Genomic DNA, 18,983 nt, shown 5'->3' on the forward strand with positions numbered 1-18,983 from the left:
ATTATGCGTTACATTTCCCCTGTGTATGTCGGCACTATTACTCAACGACGAGCCGGATTATACCTCTTTATCAGTACAGACATGGAGTTGATCATTGAATGTTAAGTTACTTGTGTACTCGCTAGGTATCGGGGGAGAAAAGAACAAAAGAACGAGGGCGGCTGCATCGTATATCGCAGCAAATTGCAATTGTAAATGTTTGCGTATGTCAATAGAACATGGTCCTTGACGGGTGAACCATTCCTTGGGGGCCAATGCAACCTGTGGGACATACGAATAACCTCATTCATCGTAGCCTTGCTGGATGAAACCATTTAGGGAATGATATGAGCTTGGCAACAGTTCGTTTGTGCAGTCATCCGGCATAGCCTCGCCGAATGATACTATATGTGCAAATGATATCAGCGAGGCAACGGTATGCTAGGTTGCCCTCCTGACTTAGTCCTCCAGGCGAGTCCAACTGTTCCTTCTTCATTTACAACTTATATATAACCACCTACGCAGTACCACCCCCTTCACCATTACCCCTATCATTGCCAACACTTCAACTTCTCTCGTCTATCTCTTCAATCTGCTCTAGGAGGCTTTACCATCTAAAGATGCATGCTTCAACTCTTCTCACTCTCCTTGCCGCCGCTGGCACCTCGACAGCCTTTGCTCTGCCTCCTGGCTACAGCATCGTCACGCGTCAGGATGAGCAAAAGTACGAGAACCCCGACGGGAACACCAGAGTGGCTTTGACCACCGACGCAATCAACTGGGGCGACGCTCCGCCGTGGAACGTCCTTGACGGGATCAAGGGCCACTGCACCACCGTCGGCTGCGAAGGCAGCGACAAGCTCGAGGTCGACACCAGAGTCCAGTATAAGGCCTCAGATGGCTATCTCCGCGCGGAGACTCGCAAGATATCCGTTTCGGTCACTGGAACTTTCGCCGCTACCGGACCAGGATCCAGGGATGACCTTGTCGAGCTGGCAAAGATGGTGTTCGGCAACAGCCAGTACGAGGTCAAGCAGGAGACGTACACCGATGACCCGGCCTGTGTCCCCAGCCCTATCCCGTGCCCAGGTAAGTATCTTAACCTATGCCATCATTTGCTCAAACACCTTTATCACCCCCAGAGTCGTTCGAACTAATGAGAACTCTCCCATGACGTAGTGGCCGAAGCGAAGAAGATTGACCAATACTACCATCAGAGCGGGGTCGATATCCAATACCTTGACGGGGATTCCGATGTTCGGGCTTTCATGAACATCCGCATCGAGGTCGATTCTGGCAGCGGGGATAGTCGGACGTGCGGCGTCGACAGTAACGTCGTGGAAATTGGCGGTGTCATCGCCGGGGCCTTCAACGGCTATGCAGGTGCTGCGTTCAGCCTGTTTGAGTTCTTCTGCGGCGCTCTTTGATAGGCACTCTTGAGTTGAGGCAGACTGGAGTGTGTTAGGCTTCAAAGCCTTGTACTCGCCTTCTCCTTCCGCTTTGGAGAGCCCAAGAGCACCGTCATAACGATCCAGATCGCTCCTATGCAATGCTGGGGCGGCCAATCGATATGTAGCAATATTCCTATCATTTATATTGGATCTAAGTTCATGTTGTAATCCTGAATCGTGTTATACCCCTTAACGCCATCCCATCAATGTTTTCCATGTTCAAACTTCCAGGCCACTCAAGTAGTAAGGCAGCCTACAAATACCCGTCCTCCGCCAATTCGGTGCCAGGACTTGGCCCGCTTTGCGCTTATCAAGCCGTTACCTGTCGTGCCTGTCGCTTCTCTTGGACCATTCATAAGCGACCCTATCGTGGAAGTAACTTATCGAACATTTAACAGCTCCCAACCTGGTGCATTTAGAATGTTACGGTTGCAATAGTCTCCTAGGTTTGGCAATAACTTAAGGTCGGAAGAACAGGTCCAAAATGTTTCAAAGAGCTTTAGGGACAAAAGATTATCTACTTAGTATCAATGCAATAACAGTCAATAGCTGGAGAGGTGAGTCATGCTGCATACCGGTTGACTTCCCTCAAGATCTCGACACGCATCATCTCGGACGAGATACGGCGGGTCTCATTATTCTCCATGTATCGTCTGTAAAGTAAATACAGACTTGAGTGGTTCCCTTGCGGAGAAATGTGCTTGGAATTAAGGCACTTGTTTTCAAACATGATTTGGGTTCGAACTGTTAACTTGATATGGAACGTCATGAAAGGATACGTTGGCGCCTACGCTGCTCTCATCAGGGCCGGGGCTATTCTGATGAATGATGTGCCGGCCATATGGAATATAACCATCACGTTACAGGAATGTGTAAGATAGTAAGTTGGCGATCAATGATTTGCTTACAAACTTTATCAAAGAAATTATAAGTCAAGTTAACGCTCTCGTCGTTCGTGCTGCAAAAGGAAGCTAGTAAAATCCCTCTGGGGGAAAGGTGTGTCACCTTTTGCCGAGAACAGTACTGGCTGACTTGGTCCGTAATTTGACGAGCTCGACTTTTATCTGATCATAATACGCAGATTAATTTACAATCGCTAACAACAGTCAACATTAAGAGCCTGTTATGCATCTTGGTCCCATTGATCTGAGAGCTTGACAACGGTGACCAGTATTGCACTTTGTATGATATCAACATCAGCTTCCTCAGGGGCATTGGCAACATACACCTGGGGCCCGGCTTCGGTTTCAAGTGTCACCCTTTCTGAGTCCAAGGACATCCTTGGAATAGATGACCGTTTGTCTAGGACACTTCATTGCGGTGAGAACGTAGGTGGCGATGGACTCGAAAGTTGATGGGCGTATTGCCTCGTCGTTGACATCGGGTTTCTGTACTCCTAAAAGAGACCTCGTCGCCGTGTAAACTTCTTTGACGAAGCCGAGGAACGCACGATCATTGTCTGATCTTCGTTAGGCTTATCCGCGGTCTCTTTGTCGCCAAGCTCGACATACCAGTGACTCTTGCCAGCAGCTCCCAAACTTAGTGAGGTCACTCCCTTCACGAAGCTCAAAATGCATCTGTAAATGTGCATTTGGGCCGCTTCGACGCCTCGTTTTGTGGGCGGGTTCTTTAGACAGGGTGGGCCCGGCGAACCTTTCGTTTACTTCTTCCGTTCGATGATGATAACCGCAAGAATCTCGTTTCTCAGTGCCAGAGGCGTGTTGAAGCTGTGCAAAACAGCCATATCGCCTTGGAAGGCGGGACAGGCGTCATCGACCCTTCCCCGGGGCGTTGCGATTCTTACTCGGCAAATTGAGCTTCTGCGTGGGCTTGAGTCTGTGGCTGCACAGCTGTCGAATATTCCGATGGATCGGCACCGACTGGCCATAACACAAAGCCATCTCCAGGAGATCGTCATGGGGAAGTTGCTCACGGGTTTTCGGAGCCCGATGAACGTGTCGTCAACCATCCCGATCTCCAAACCCATAGTTTGAATGGAACTATTTGCCTCTTGAGGGAGTTGCTTGATTCTGCAACCTCCTCGGCAACTGCGAGTACCGCAGCCTTCTCATCATGATCTTGCTCCCTCGTCAAGGTCACTGTTTCCTTGTTGAATGACGAAAGATCTAATATTGCCTCTACGACCTTTTGGGCGTAGGAGCGTTGCTGTCCAGAGGTCTTAGGCCAAGTCGGATCGCCGGTGATGTTGTTTGTGTCTCTCGTGAGGCAGGACATTTTCGTCTATGAGTGCTACCTCAATTTCGTTGCGGATCATGCCGCTGTGAGCAAAAGAGCGCGGCTTGTTCAGATCCTCGATGAGTTACTTGTTGTGGTGGCTCTCAATCAGCCCCAATGTGCCTCTAGACACCGGGCCTTCTTCGGCCGAGAGGCTTCGATAGTCTAAGCTTGCTGATCTTGGAGATCGCTTGCTCTGTGTCGTACGTTGTTGTCCAGCAGTGACTGGACCCGGGGGCTGAGTAAAACACCAAGTTCTTGCGGTTAGGCGAAGTTGGAACAGGAAAGCCCGGGGTTGCGCGGCGAGGTGGCGAAATATTTGGTTTGGGAACTCCCCGAAGAAAAAGTAATAGTTCGCAATACAGAACATTTACCTGCTAATGAGCAAAGACGCAATCCGATACGACTCGACAAATTACGGTCCTCACATCACCCCAATTCAGACGAGAAGGAACCAAACGCTTCCCGTTGAGGCGATCAAGAACGAAATTGTGCACGAATAAGAGATTTTACCAAGTATAATGCCTTTCTGGCTTTCATTGAAATACAACTGTTGTTGCTTTACCAGTATGTTACAAAGAATAAGGGAAAACAAGTTCTGAGTGACTGGATTCGCAACGCGACAATGTGATTGTTTCTATGGACAAGAACTCCGTTGCACTCCGCAGGGAATAAAGGTCAAAGCTGGTGTCTCCCTTTATACGAGAGATGGGCTCCATGTTTTCTCCTCTTGGATACTGCCCTATTGGTTGTCGTCCTGTCCGGAGTCGCCAGAGTCGCCGGCTTCAGTCTTCTGCCGCTTGAGGGTTTCTCTTCCCAGCTTGCTCTCGAGGTCTCGCTTTGCATTGACCTTTTTGTTGCCTTGTTTGAGCTGTAATATTGATCAGCAACATTGAACAGTACAGGGCCAGAATCAGTAAGCCTCACTTTGTTCTCCCGCCTTGGAGCCGCAGTCAAGCGGGTGGCCCAGTCGGGCACCATGAGCGAGCGAACCATGACTTTGTGGTTCTATTCAAGCGTCCGTGTCAGTGCTTCTTGTCCTCTTGACATTTAGTTGTAATATGCATGACTTACGCGCATGTTTTGGCAGACCTCAGCCCACCGAGCGCCAAAGCTGTCGAATTTCTCCCACGGTTGGTAGCTGTTTCCTGCCCACTGGGGCTGCATGTTCCATCCTTGTTGCGTGTTCATAGCTGATGTCTTCATGGCTGTTAGTCAAACTGCGACACTTCGTGCTGTGTTCAGCAGTACTTACCAAGAGCTTCTAACCCAGGACTTCAATCTCAACGTCGGACATCTTGTGGTGGAGAGCAACTTGGAGCACCTCCTCCGGAGTGCTCTTGGGATCGGCGTAAGTCCTCTCGCGGACGGAAAGCTTCTGGGGCTGGCTGAGCTTGTCATGGTCCCTCTTTCTCTTTCCAAGTGAGACCGGGAACTCGGTCTCAGCGGCAGCCGTCCTTGCTGCTTCGAAAGCGTCAATGGCCTGTTGTTTCTTCAGGGCCTCTTTCTTTTCCTCAAAGTCGCTAACATCCATGATGGCATCGACGACCTGTGCAACGTAAGCCCGCTGGAGTTCCGAGGTCAGTGGCCAGGTTTCATCGGCGTTTGCATCACCCGTCTCGTGGCGAATGAGACCCAAGTACTCTTTCTCGACGTCGACGTAGTGATTGATGTCTTGAATCAATCCTCGGTAGGCAAAGGAGCAGGGCTTGTTGAGCTCTTCTTTCAGAGCAGAGCCGCTGTTTTCGTCTTCACGATGGGAGCCACGCTCGGGAGCTGGGGCCTGGCTGACTTCGGTGTCGTCGACGGCTTGTGCTTCTGAAGGCTGGTTCTGCCGCGATGCGCGACCATCTTGGGACGCGGACTGCTCCTGGCCGCCGGCCTGGCCCTGGGACATGTCAAGACGCAGGTTTCTGAGGTATTCTATCTCTGCGTCCGCATCTTCAGGGCTCAGACTGCGCAAGTATTTTGCACAACGGCATGCAAGGGGTCTGGCGAAGTCCGCATTCTCATTGTTTTCTAGAAGGAACTCGTAGAATTGTTCGGGCGGGAACGCGCGGTTCCCGTGCCGCGAGCGGTAGTGAATGACAGTGTCTGTTCATGTCGTCCTGTTAGCTCCTCCTATTACACGGCTTGTTGTTGGATGCGCGCTAGCAAACAAACCAATAATCACAGCAAGCATGTCCGCCTTCACAGAGGAGGGCGTGTTCACGCCATGCAACATATCCATGTCGTTGTAGAATAGTGGCCGAACGTCGTTGTCCAGGTCCAGTTGCGAAGCGATGGCGTCTGCCTGCGCCATCTCGTCGTGTCTTGCAGCCAATGTTAGCTCAAGCTTCACGCGTTTGAATCGAAACGCGGCGTTTCTAGCAACAACCGCGCAAGAAAGGACGATACGGAACAGAATACAGCGTAAGATAAAACAGCTTTTAGTCATGGACGAACTTACGCAGAGAATTCATGCTCGCTATCAGAGGCTGGAAGATTGAACAACGCGTCGTTGTCGACCCCCGCGATACGATAGTACTCGTTCGACATTTTGTCTAGTGCTTGGCGAGAAAGAACAGTTGATCCAGGCGTTCGTTCGTCTGCTTGCGTCGCTGTTGTCTTCTGATGATACGACAGCGGGGATAAGTAATAAGTGGGAGATGATGAAGACGTTTCTGCGGCGGGGAGGGGAAAGGAGTGATTCTGTTTGCGTTGGGGAGGGTTGGATGAGAACGCGTGTGGGTGGGTGGATGAGGGTTGGTCAAGAAGAAGAGGAGAGAACAGAAGACGGCAGGAGCTCGAGGTGGTTGTCAGGGGTGATCTCGAAGTCCGTCGCGTCTTAGACGCGAAAGCCCCGCCCCACACAGCCCTCGCTGCCTTACCAGTTCAAATCAGGCAGCGAGGAACTTTGAAGTTGGCCTGAGTTGCTCCAGACACGGGAGACTTCACCTCAGGCCAACGTTCGTAGGTCTCCGATATCTGCATGTAAAAAGGGCCCCTGGACCTGATTAAAAGAGCTGAACTAAGTACCACAACGGAACTCCAGCTTGCTCAGTGATGTGGTTTTCTTCGGCAAGAACTGCAGGATAACAAATCGCTTTGCAATCATACGCTAGGTATGAGTTGTTGTCATCCAGCTATTATGTTGTGACAGGCGAAGTGTGTGTTCATTCCCAAACGTATAAGCTGATTCTTCAGGATCGTCTTCTGATGTCTTGCATCAAGGAAAGAATGTCGTCGTCACCTTGTGGTGCATTTCGGGGCTACCAACAGCCCGCATTCCCAAACGTCCCAGAAAAAGGACTGCTTCTGGACCTCCATCTGGCCCAGGATGGCGGCAATAGATTGACGCAAGTTTGTGAGATGGATGCCCTCAATCTTCCTATCCGCGAGACCAGACCGCACATGCACATATGAGGAACTTGATGTCTTCCTCACTTTGAAGGGGGTAGACGCAGAACTGCTTCAATCGTAGTTGGAGATCGCTATGCCTATAACGGTAGGAGGCGGCCTCTCTGATGTCTTTTTGGCTTTCACACACGTCCTTGTAGGGTGTGATGATATGGCCACGTCATCTAGTACTAAAGGTGCACAAACCGCTGCCAAACTCGCGTCTCATCGCGTCCTGAGCATACGAGATGTACTCCATCGTCCTCTGCCAGACGTGAGCTGAGAGTACTCACCTTGATCATCGGGATAGAGGCTGGAGAATGCAAGTTACAGGCGAGCCTAGGAGTTATCGAGGTCAGAAAGGGGCTTGTTTCAAAAGAAGCACAGAACTTGAACATGTCGATACAGTTCTGGACATTGCGGTTTCCACACTTGCATGCCACAGTAAAGAGGATACTGGGTATCACCAGCCCACCCCTTTTGGGCTGCGGTTGAAGTCCCAGAAGCTGTCATCAACCTTGATACAGGATCAAAGGACCAATACGTCAACGATATTTGGTGCATAGGACGCAAGACGCCGCAGCCTCTGATCGCTGGGAAGCAAAGGTCGCCGAACGCAGGCGGGCACCGCATGAGGTCGAAGACTCGTAGCGCCGGGCAGGGGCGCATGCTGTCGATGTCCTGACGAGGAACCTTCAGTATGCGTCGAAGTGGGTATTTCGTCTTACTCTCAGCCCGTTTTCTCTAAGGTAGAAGGTATGGTCCGCCTTCACTCGGGTAATGGGCCCGGAGGAGAGTAGATGAAGAACTTCGCGCAATGCCAGCGGTATCAAGCATGATGACTTCGTCACAGAAGATAGCTTCGTCCTATTTGTGAAGAGGGGTCAGAAAATTGCCTTCAAGCGATGTTCTGAAACATATTACTTTGTAGTACCTTTCGTGGTGATGGAGAACATTCCTCAATGTGTTTTCTCGCTTTTGGTGGGGGCAGCGAATTTGTTATTTCCTTTTAAAAGTCTCCAGGTGTCCCGGAATTCGGTGTCTCTGAAACAATAATACTGGTCTTGGTACAAAAAAAAAACACGCACTTCAAGACACACAGCCTTGAGCTCAGCTGCAGTAAAACGTCGCAAGAGCTTCATTGTCCTCATCTCTAGTGATATAGCTTCACCAGTTTCAACTGAGTGCCCAGAGCCGTGGAATTTTGGGCGATCCTCTGCTGCCGCGGGTGAAAAGTGATGGTCTTGCTGATGCACGTTATTGGCATGCCTGAAAACAAAGCTAATCGACAATGACTGAAGGCTGAATACCCGAAGCTAGCACCTTTGCACAAAATACGTATTGCTATCCGGGCCCGAGTCCGGGAGGGATGGTTGACCATTCTCATAGGCAGGCCCTTCCGTAAAATATCGACGGGAAAACGGTACAGCTTGGAGTCTTTCAGAGGGAAGCTCCAGCCCCTTTTCTCAAGCTCAGGCTGCGTATAGACATTTACTAAAGTCAAGACAGAAATAAGGTGTTAAAACACATTTGTGGATGATTCTGGATCATTTCCATGGGGAGAAATAGAAGCAAACACTTTGACTGCCTGGGCTAAGAAACGACCGAAATATTAACCTCAAAAGACACCAAACGAATTTCCCATATCCTGCAGCCATCAGGTAACATGAGTTCCTAAGTCCGATCAGTTATCCTCCGAGATGTTTCCATCCCCCACAGCAGAGGTCTCGACGCATGTCTTCTCCCGCCGGATGACCTCGCGGTCCCGGCGGCTCTCCTCGTCCGTTTTTCCGTTCAGTACACGATTGTCCACCTTTGTTTACAAGTGGATATGTCAATACAAGAATCAACGCGATCTGTCAAAGGGTGTCACAGATCTTACCTGAATTCACAGACAAAGTTTGATGATCTGTTTGCTGTTATGTTGTTTAATCGTTTAGCGAAGCCTCTACCATGGTCTGGGAGTTGCAACTCACCTTCACATCAAGCCAGATGTCGGTGCACCCGCCCTCGAACGTGTCATAGGTCCCCCACGCGTAGGACGTCTCGCCGCCCCAGGGAGCCTTCATCGTGACATGGAATCAGGTACTAGTTTGAGTGCGCAAAGCCAGCAGGCTTGTCAGAGTAGTCCCTGGGATCTCTTTTGAATCCAATCAGGGATCCGATTTGAAGCAGACTGATGGTACCATAAGACTTTTCGACAAGCTGGACGTGGCATGCGAGCTTGCGGATGTCCACTTGATCGGCCTTGGCGATCTCTTCTCCGAAGGGAGAGACCGCCTCGGCCCGGGCTGCTGCTGCCAAAGATAACCAGGCCAGGATTCCACTCGTCGCAGCTGTCCCGGGAACGGTTCTAATTATCCGGGCCCGGGGCTTGAATATCGTCATAGACAATTATCTCCGCAGAATATTGATCATCCTTGAGTCTAAGGTCTTAAAAATGTAGATTGTTGTTTGTATCCGCCTAATATTTGTACTGGCGATTGTCCATATCTTCATGGGTGTCACGTAACGAAACATAGTAGAAGAATATTCATTGCCTTGAGGGTATTGTCGATCTTGTATAACTAAGACATGGTTAATTAATGAAAGAATCAAAGATATTGTTTTTGATTCTATGAAAAGAGTGGCCCCTTGGTGAAAAGAATGCAAATCACAAATCGATATTGCCCAGTCATGCGCTGTGACAAAAGAAACTCCAAAGACTTCAGATCTCTTCCTTCGTTTTGAGAGCTGAAACCTTCACAGAAGCCGAAACACCATCTAAGCGTCAATTGTGAACTGACAGCTTAAGAGCCCGGCCAAGCCGACTCTCCTCGTCTCTTCTGGCGTTGAGGATTTTGTTTCCCTTCCTTGTCTAGCAGAGCCCCGTCAGTAAAAGCTTAGAATGAAGAACGATTCAGAACCCGACATTGAGCTCGGCGGCTGGAGCCGTGGCAATCCGGCTGGCCCAATCTGCCGCCATGGCGGAATGCACCATGTGTTTGCTATTCTACGTGGGAACTCGTTAGCTCAGTGGTACAAGGAATTCGGACAAAGCAGCGGGTTATTTCACCTTGAGGTTGGAGCAAATCCGCTCCCATCTCTCGGAAAAGCTTGCGTAATCTTCCCAGATGAATGCACTTTCGCCGCTCCATGGCGATTTCAAGGTAAACCCCTCCTGGGCTTTCTTGGCCGATTGCTGAGGTACCAGCATATTAGTAGTCATTCCAGCATCATTCATTTGTACTTACCAGCAGCTTCTAGCTTAGCAATTCGACTTCGAAATCGGTAATTTCGTACCGGAGGACAGCTTTCAACAGTCGAGCCGGAGAGCTGTTGGGGTCGGCGAGGATACTTTCAGACGGGTTCAACTTCGGAAGCTTTTTGACCGCGTCAGTCGCGTCGGCGCCTCTCTTCCGCTTCTTGATGTTTCCAACGGAATCAGCCTCGCCATCAGCCTCGCCCTGTCGTTCAGCTGTGAGTTTGTCGATGTGCGCTTTATTGTTCAAGGCGTCCGTCTTCTCCGCAAAGTCGGTGGTGTCAAAGATGGCGAGCGCAGCCTGCTTCACATACTGAATTTCCATTGCTGTGGTGGAAGGCCAGGTTTCGTCCGTCTCAGCAACATCGTTCAACTCCATTTGCCTGATGTAGGTGACATAAGCTTCCGAAAGGGTGAGATACTCCTCCATGGATCGGATACTTGGGCGATACTCCATCCTGGGACTCTTGGCTAGCTCCGCGACCAGGACAGGGTGCTGGTGGCTCGTGATGGCTGCCTTCTTTGCGCTTCTCGACCGCTTCGTGTTCTTCGCAGGATGAGCCTGAGGCTCTTGGTCTAGACCCTTGGCTTTCATGGCTCGGCGAACCTCGTGGATCTCGGCGATGCGTGAGTCGGCCTGCTCCGGGGTCATGTTGAGAAACCATTTGACGCATCTCGTGGCAAGTGGAATAACTTCATCACGGTCTTCTTCGTTCTGAAGAAGAAGTTCGTAGAAGTATACAGGAGGGAACAGTCGTGGAAAGTCCTTCGCACGGTAAGGTAATATCTTGTCTGCGCCAATGAACATATGTCAGTTGAACAGGAGTGGACACCCGAGATCGAGTTGCTTACCACACACGACGCGAAGAATTTCGTCCGTCGTTGCGTTGGGAGTATTGTCATCAAATAGGCTAGCAAATTCGACGTCAGGATCGGCTTCGATCATCTGGACTGCATCAAGCATGGCTGGTCCATGAGGCTGAATGTCCGGTTCTTGCATGCGCGTAAAGAACGAGGGGCCCGGTTCAAATGACGAAGAAATTTGCGGCAGCGCTGAAGCCTGCATACCCACGTTCTGGAGATCTCCGAATGTGGCATTCGGTATGTTGTTCGATGGATCCATACCGAAAGAGTTTCTGAGACACAAGTGTTAGTATGTACACGTCGGCGAAGACAAGTCCTTTTAGGAGATCATTGCGCTGAACCTGGCAGCAATTAAAAGAAATTTTGAGGGTTCTGGGCTCACCTGGGCACCACATGAGGCAATGACCCATCGTAGTTCCAAAGGTTGAAGTCATCGCAGCTCAGACCAGCAGAGCTATCAACCGAGTAGTCGGACGCGAAGTTGCCAGTCGCCATATTTGCAGTTGGTGATACGGATTCTTCAAGGTGGCTTATTCGTCTTCCAAATAGCCTAGAGCCGATGGAGGGCAACAGGAAATTGTTCGGAAAGGGGTAGGCTGTAGGTCGAGATCGGCAGAAGCTGATGCGTAATGGGATTATGGGTGATTGCGCATCAACGGGCGATATTCTCTTCCGAAAGCAACCAACTGCCAATGTCTGCCACAGTTGTTCGGTGCGTGTAGGTAGGTGGAGAGGTCGGAATTAGGAGAAGTATTTGGCGTTGCTCCGGTTGCGCACCGTGAGTTGTTTGAGGAAGGAGCGTGCCGTGGTAGTAGAGTCGGAGGTGGGTCCGTGATGGGACAAGTAGTAGTCGACCTCGACGTGGATTACAAGGCTTCCTCGGTCGGGTCAGGAACAATCAATAAAAGAATTGAGCCGAGATTGATACCCCCTCTATACCAGTACACGAAGAGGGAAGTCCTGCCATCCTGCTTGCTGGACATTGTAAATGTCCTCTGACGCTGGATCAAGTTTCCTATCGAAAATGACATAATCCTAACCCAATGTATAGTCTAAGCACAATAAGACTCTATGCACTCCTAACAATATGAGCACTTTCAGATCAACGATATGGAGGACACCTATGGAGGTAAAGAGTCTCAGGTCACGAAGAAGTAGAAGTTGATACAGGACTCCGAGTCCTCGGGACCACACCGCAGAGAATGCATTATGTAGCCCTCCTCAGCGAGCTTTACACATAACACGTGTTATATGTAGATAACCGGATTATCTCCTCCGTGGGGAAATTTCGCGAACCGCGCAGGGAACGCGAGCAGCGGAACTTGGACGCGCCACCGGCGCCACGAGTTGGCTTCCCGGAGTCTTCAGGATTCAGGAGTCCATGTACCAAATGCAAACCCCAGTTCGATCCCGAGGTCAAAGCTTTCCCAAGATGCATGCGTGCTTTTTGTTTTCGCGTTGGATCGTTTTCCCACAACATCTTTGTGGAAGGAGGAGAAGGTAGGACATCATATCAAGCACTTGCAAGGAAGTAGAGATGTATCTCGGTATCTTCTTCGCAATATATTTCGTTTTGAGCCGGCCCGGGGATTGAAAGTATGAGAGCTTCTGGTTACTAGACATATGAGTATGCTCTATTCTAGAGGCCAAGGTATTGCAAACTCAAACTTAGAGCACAATATCTCTGAGAATTCAAGGGAACAAAAGCCAATATTGGCAGAGACACCCCAACTTAGGTTGGAGTGTCTGTGCTTGTACCAATCATGGCTGGGAGAAAATATTCCTGTGATGAGAGGGTTTATTGGGGAAACAATAAGCAGTGAATTGAGTGTCTTTTCTTTCTAATAGCAAGCATGTTCTAATTTTGCAAAGAATGGGGTATCAAAAAAGCAATCAAAAGCATTGTGACCAACGTAAAAGAAAACAAAGACGTCTCAAACGTGCGCCTTTAATCCATATAGCAATGTACCAGCACCGCTTTCTAGTCATTATCTCCTCGCAAGCTCCCTTCTCTCCCTGTCGCCAAGGCGGCTGCCCTCATGTACAAGCTCTCCATCTCTTGTACGGATCTCGAAGTCTTCTGCAGTCGTCCACTCATTGTTGGCTGTTCTCTTCTGTATCTCTTGCAGACCGATTTGATTCTGGACATTGCGCCGCGCGTTAAGCATGTCGTTTGCCAATTTCGCCTAGAAGAAGTTAGCATTTGTTCTAGTACCCCCAGTAGAGCAGGCCAAAGGAAGAGAGGTGAAAAACTTACATCACGCTCCTTCTTTGGCGCGCTTGCGAAGCGAACAAACTAGTCCGCGCCTGTGAGCGAATGGACCAGGATCTTGCAATCCTAGGAATTTTGATTAGAACATGCTAACAGCCGCGCCTGAAAGTGGTTTCCATACCTGGATCTCATTGCACATCACCGACCACCTCTGACCAAAGGTCTCGAATTCATCCCAGGTAGAGACTGTACGTGTCCCAGACCACAGAGGCTTCATCGTATGGCCCCGCTGGCAATCCTGTGCTGCGACCTACGTGAAGAGTTAGCCAGTCCGTTTTTGTTCACTGTGAGGGGGTTCCAACTTACCAGGAGTCTCCAGCAGAGAATCTCAATCTCAACGTCCTTGATCTGGTGGTGGGTTATGATGTTCAGGCGCTGGGCCGGGGTGCTGGTATCGTCCAATAGCTCCCAGTCTGACTTCTGAACACCCTTGGGTGGGCCTTGGGACTGTCTGCCCGTTGCAGTTCTCTTGCGCTTTCTCGACCCATCGTCTGTGGTATCTTGGCCGTTGTTTGCTTTCTTGGCCTCGACCTTTGCCAGTCGTTGCTTAGCCCTCCGAAGCTCGAAGAAGTCATCCATATTGGTGATGGCGTTGTACATCGTGTGGATGTAGTCCTGGGTCTTCTCAGGGGTCTGAGGCCAAGACGAGTCTTCTCCGGGAGTGAGGCCAGGTCTTCGCTTGACGTATTGCTTGTATGCCTTGTCGACCTCGAGGAAGTGATCGAGGTTGCGAATGACGCCCTCATAAACCAAGGTGGCCGGCTTCTCCAGCTCTGCAGCCAGCCAAGGATCTTCAGAATCGCTTGCGGCAATGTCGTTTCGGGTCGCCGCTGTCGAAGCTATTGAAGGCTCTTCCTGTCCAGCAGGTCCCGGAGTCTCGTCGAAGATTGAAAGCGGCGACAAATCTCCAAGAGACAACGGGTCGAAGTCGGAGTATTGTGCGAAGATGTCGACGTAGCCAAGACTCTGTCTCAGCTCCATCAAACAGTTCGCAGCCTCGTCCGCCATGCTCCAGTTTTTGATGGCCACTACGGAAATCCAAGCGTAGAAGCGCACAACCAAAGCCCAAATCTCCAAGAAGTCGTCGCGGTTGTTCAGGAGCGTTGCATAGAAGCTGAGGTCCGGGTAGACTCGAGGCTCATAGCGGAATCGGTAGGGTATGATGTGATCTGCAAATCTGTTAGAGACGTCTACTTCTCCGGTTACATGGACATACCCAAGAGGATGTCCAGCATCCTTCTTTTCTCCTCGACCGGGAAAGTGGGGTCTTTGAGGAGATGGACATCGTCCATGAAGGTCAGCATGGTGTCCATTTTAAGGATCGGTATGGGATGTGTCCAGAGGGCGAGAGACACAGGTCAAAGAAGAGGAAGAAGAAGAGTGAGAGAATCGGGACTGTGATTGTTGTGTTGTGGTTCTGAGTAGAAGTTGTGTTGAGGATGTGGTTGTAGTGAAGTTCGTTTCTTCAGGAAGAAGACTACGTATTTATGGACTTCGAAGAGACGACCTTGACTCAGAGGTTTCACCGACCTGATTCTCTCGAAGGGGTGAATTGCTTAATGCCGTCTTCCTCGACCTCGGACGAAGCTTTCAGAGTGAGGTAAATCAGCTCTCAACGACCCGGGGCGGGTGGGCCGGCCGGTCTGGCTGGGTGAATCTCTGAGAATTTTGTCGACGTGATCAGCTTGCTCTAGATCGGACTGAACTCCAGGATAAGTCTCGAATGTGAGGCTCTGCAATACTTGTAGAGTATTCGAAGGGTGTTGCGGGACCCATCTTCTTCGTTTTCCAGCATACTGGTAGCTGGAACTTGGGTCTGGTATGATATTTTTCTTTGAGGAGAAAGGAAGTCCATCGACAAACTGACCTGGCAGCGATTCTAACAGAGTCAATCCCCTCTGACAACAAATGATGTATGCATGCTCATACAGCACGATGGAAAGGCGTAAATGATATCAACGTCAGACAGCGACGATATTCCGAACAAAGCGAGAGTTCCGGATGCCTTCAACGCTGGAATCTCGGCGTTGGAAAAAGGAATTCGAGCATCCTGGCATTTCCAACGAACAACCAATTGGCGCGTGGTGCAGGCAATGGCAATGACGGCCAACAAAACCCTCATCTCCAACTCTCCCCAGCCGCGCAACAAGTCGCCATCCACTTCCTCAAGCAGGTTGAACGCCTGCTGGAGGACCTATGTAGAAGCAAACGGCTGCTTTTTGCGGTCTCTGCGATTATGCCACGTTAGTGGTTCACCTGTGCTCTCCTGGGTATAGGGGTCAATACTTACCCAGCCTCTGCGAGGCCGTGAAACACGATCCACCCTTCCCAGCCGATGTAACTAGGGCCCGTGGAACTGGAGCGTTTCTTTTGTAGCTCGTTCCTATACTACAACTTGTGGACTTCAGGAACGAGTAGCATGATGGCCTTCAGCCTGTCGAAGTTGCCTTATCCGCCGCGTCAACGTCCGCGGTGCCCATCAGCCTGCTCCTCAAAGGTCTCTATGATGCTGAGACCCTCTAGGTATCTGAAAGCTGCTGCAGTGGCTCGTTCTGCCGCGACAGCCGGTTCATTCCTGGACCTGTTCTCGAAATTTTCGGGCGTAGTCTACTCCTTTGCACACATCTTGGCTGTCATCATTTCCGGGACGACCTGCATCTGAACATCTCGCCTGCCTATATAGATTTGCGACTGATGATGTTGCGCCATGCGTGGCCGTTTTTGCCGCTCATCCTCGTAATAGACAGGAGGCGCACGCAGCCCTTGAGCTGTCTTTCGCGACCGCGGGAACACCTCGTACAGCTCGACATTCATCGGGACGCGGCGGCCATGTTTCGTGTCAATGAAGGCGCCGCCTTCTCACCTTTCTTCTCGTCGCTCTCGCGTTCACCAGAAAGTCTGAGGAAGCGCAGACGCGCTTCGCAACCAGACCAGAAGCCGCGAAATCCACGAATCCTTTCGTTGACAGCAGCGTCGGTGGCGGTTAGATCGACGAATCCAGACAAGGGGCCCAGAGGCTCGAATACGGTGTTAACTCCCCGGAGAACCACAAACCCGACGCACACCAAGATCTCGATTTTCTGGCGGGAGCGTTGACTTCCGCTAGCTCTGCCGTCCCCGAAAAGATCCGTGAGCTTTTTTTGGTTCGGTTCCGCTTGGAAGATCTTCCATTTGCGCTTCTCTGTGTTTACATCACCGCCATCTAGACGTTTGGCTGCGGCAAAACCACGCCATGGTCTCATAGCTTGTTATGGGCCCGACTGATGAGCCATATCGAAAAGAGAAGAAATTGGAAAGTCCATGCAAAGGTTCATCTTCTCCAGGATCTACCCCAATACTTGTGACAAGCAGCATCGCGCCAGGCTTCATCGTATTGCGACTGAATGATGCAGAGGAGCACCAAATACGTCTCAAACGTCTAGGAAAAGCAGATGGATACCTCAATCATTTCGTTCTATTAACGAAGCGCGACCCAAAACAAATACGTCAAAGAGAAATTGTTGGTTGTCAAGTAGGACTACCAGTGTCCTGGTCTATGCATGTACCGTATTCGTATTGTAACCACTCAACACCAAGGTTGAAAAAACCCTCAGAAGCTGCAGAAATCATATCCTGAGTTTATGGGCAAAACAATTATCCCTTGTCCCTTCAAGACAGAGGCGTCGTCGTTGCCGTGGAAGTTCCAGAATCCTGGTTGCTCCGAACAGCCAACTTGCGCCTGGTCGCTTCGCTGATGTTGCCCCCCTTGACGATGACATGTCCATCCTTCGACTTGATTTCGTAGCTCTCCGAGGAGGTCCACTCGTTCGCATGCGTCTGTATCCGAATCATTTCTCTACCGACCTGATTCTGGATGTCGCGTCTGCCATTAAGCAGGTCGTTGTTCAACTTTCCCTGTAGCAGAGTCAATAATGAACAGTTGCATGGTCACAAGAAAGCAGAAACTTACAGCTCTCTCCTTGAGCGGCGCGCCCGCGAATTTAGAGATCCAATCGGCTCCGGTGAGTGAGTCAATCATCAACTTACAGTCCTGCAGGAGTCGACTCTAAAAGATGACATTCTTTGGGAAGAGCTATGGGCAATATACCAGAAGAACGTCACACATCGCGCTCCAGCGGTCTGCGAACGTGTCGAAGCTGTCCCAAGTCGACGTAGTTCTTTGGCCTGACCAGAGTGGGCGCAAACTGAACCCGCGTTGCGCATTCATGGCCGCAATCTATTTCGATATATCACCACATAGAACTTCGTGGTCGGTCGGGCGGGCGGTCTTACCAAAAGTCGCCAAGAGAGAATCTCAATCTCGAGATCGGAGATGCGGTGGTGGACAATAACGGCAAGCTTGTCGACATCCGAGCTTTCTGGATTAATCATGTCCCACTCCGCTTTCTTAACATCCGCTGGTCTGTTGGTTGCGGCGCTCTTTCCAGCTTTGTTCGTACGCTGACGTTTACGCGATGTGGACTGATCCGCTGCCGTGTCCGTTACACAGTCCTTCTCTGCGGTTTTAGCTCTGCGATTGGCCAGGTTGGTTGTCACCTTTCGAAGCTCGTAAAAGTCGGACATGTCAGTAATCTGTTCAAAGAGCTGCTGAACATAGGCCTTCTGCTGAGCCGTGGTGGTAGGCCATGTCTGATCCTCCTCAGGTGTGAGGCCTGCCTTCTTTCTCACGTGGAAGTCGTAAGCCTCGTCCACTTGTTGGAAATGATTCATGTCCTGAATGAGACCGTGATACATAAAGGTGGCGGGCTTTAAAACCTGTTCGACAATTCTGTTCTCTTCTTCTTCTGAAACCAACATTTCGATGCGCTCCCGCTTAATCGGTAGTTTCGGCGTAAGCTGAAGAGAATAGTCGGCGGAATTGCCAGCAACGAGAAGGTCGTCAGTGGGACCAATGTTGTTGTCTAGCTCTGCCTGCAGATTATTCGGCTGAAATAAGTTCAAGTTGGGCTGCTCGAACAGAATAGGCTCTGTGACATATCCTGGAACCATCGTGCGCAACCCATGAGATCCGTCGTCTCGGGGCATTCCAGAGCAAGCGGAGATATCCAAGTGTGGAATCGGGTGCAAAGGGGCCAGATCTCAGCAAAGTTGCTTCGGTTGTAAAAGAGCGTCAAGTAGAACTGAAGCTCGGGAAACAGACGCAGTCCGTCGTGGTACCGATACAGCACGATTTCGTCTGTCCTGGCGTCAATGATATTCTCGTGCTCTTGGTAGGTGTCGTAGACTTACTGAAGATGATGTCCAGCATCTCTTTCTTTTGCTGGAAGGGTACAGAGGCGTCTTCTAGGACCCATATGTCGGCTCGGAAGTCCAGATCCATCTTTGCTGCTTGCGATTATCAGATATGGTATGAATGAATATCGAGAAAGAAAGATCGCGCAGCGGAGACTGTCGATAACCGAGAAGGAAAGGATTGTGGCAGTCGCGTAGTTTGCAAACAAAATGCGGGCGTGCTGCTCTGAGACGGAGGAGTAGAGGTAAGGTGGTAGGAGGTAAAAGACTCGTCTCGTGTTGAATAAACATGTAGTTGGGCTGTGGTGTAGAGTGGAAGGTGCCGACCTGA

The 18,983-nt window shown here is 50.4% G+C and overlaps 5 protein-coding genes across 5 annotated transcripts; 1 reads left to right on the plus strand and 4 right to left on the minus strand.

The window, feature by feature from the left end:
- Window positions 1-599: 599 nt before the first annotated feature.
- CkaCkLH20_02073 (uncharacterized protein) lies at window positions 600-1,406 on the plus strand (the record flags this gene model as incomplete). Its single annotated transcript, XM_038884792.1, has 2 exons — window positions 600-1,068; window positions 1,159-1,406. 2 exons carry the CDS (start codon window positions 600-602, stop codon window positions 1,404-1,406), a joined length of 717 nt encoding a protein of 238 aa, XP_038749580.1.
- A 3,001-nt stretch (window positions 1,407-4,407) lies between these two features.
- On the minus strand, window positions 4,408-6,203 carry CkaCkLH20_02074 (uncharacterized protein; the record flags this gene model as incomplete). Its single annotated transcript, XM_038884793.1, has 6 exons — window positions 4,408-4,536; window positions 4,593-4,673; window positions 4,740-4,873; window positions 4,935-5,759; window positions 5,829-5,977; window positions 6,115-6,203. 6 exons carry the CDS (start codon window positions 6,201-6,203, stop codon window positions 4,408-4,410), a joined length of 1,407 nt encoding a protein of 468 aa, XP_038749581.1.
- A 4,082-nt stretch (window positions 6,204-10,285) lies between these two features.
- On the minus strand, window positions 10,286-11,643 carry CkaCkLH20_02075 (uncharacterized protein; the record flags this gene model as incomplete). Its single annotated transcript, XM_038884794.1, has 3 exons — window positions 10,286-11,076; window positions 11,137-11,420; window positions 11,531-11,643. 3 exons carry the CDS (start codon window positions 11,641-11,643, stop codon window positions 10,286-10,288), a joined length of 1,188 nt encoding a protein of 395 aa, XP_038749582.1.
- Window positions 11,644-13,136: 1,493 nt separating this feature from the next.
- On the minus strand, window positions 13,137-14,733 carry CkaCkLH20_02076 (uncharacterized protein; the record flags this gene model as incomplete). Its single annotated transcript, XM_038884795.1, has 5 exons — window positions 13,137-13,334; window positions 13,406-13,444; window positions 13,542-13,670; window positions 13,727-14,589; window positions 14,637-14,733. 5 exons carry the CDS (start codon window positions 14,731-14,733, stop codon window positions 13,137-13,139), a joined length of 1,326 nt encoding a protein of 441 aa, XP_038749583.1.
- A 2,335-nt stretch (window positions 14,734-17,068) lies between these two features.
- Window positions 17,069-18,740, minus strand: CkaCkLH20_02077 (uncharacterized protein; the record flags this gene model as incomplete). The annotated part of the gene is made up of 6 exons (XM_038884796.1): window positions 17,069-17,314; window positions 17,370-17,450; window positions 17,508-17,636; window positions 17,693-18,387; window positions 18,561-18,596; window positions 18,650-18,740. 6 exons carry the CDS (start codon window positions 18,738-18,740, stop codon window positions 17,069-17,071), a joined length of 1,278 nt encoding a protein of 425 aa, XP_038749584.1.
- Between the last annotated feature and the right edge of the window lie 243 nt (window positions 18,741-18,983).

This window comes from Colletotrichum karsti, assembly GCF_011947395.1.
Source record: "Colletotrichum karsti strain CkLH20 chromosome Unknown Scaffold5, whole genome shotgun sequence".
NCBI lineage: Eukaryota > Fungi > Ascomycota > Sordariomycetes > Glomerellales > Glomerellaceae > Colletotrichum > Colletotrichum karsti.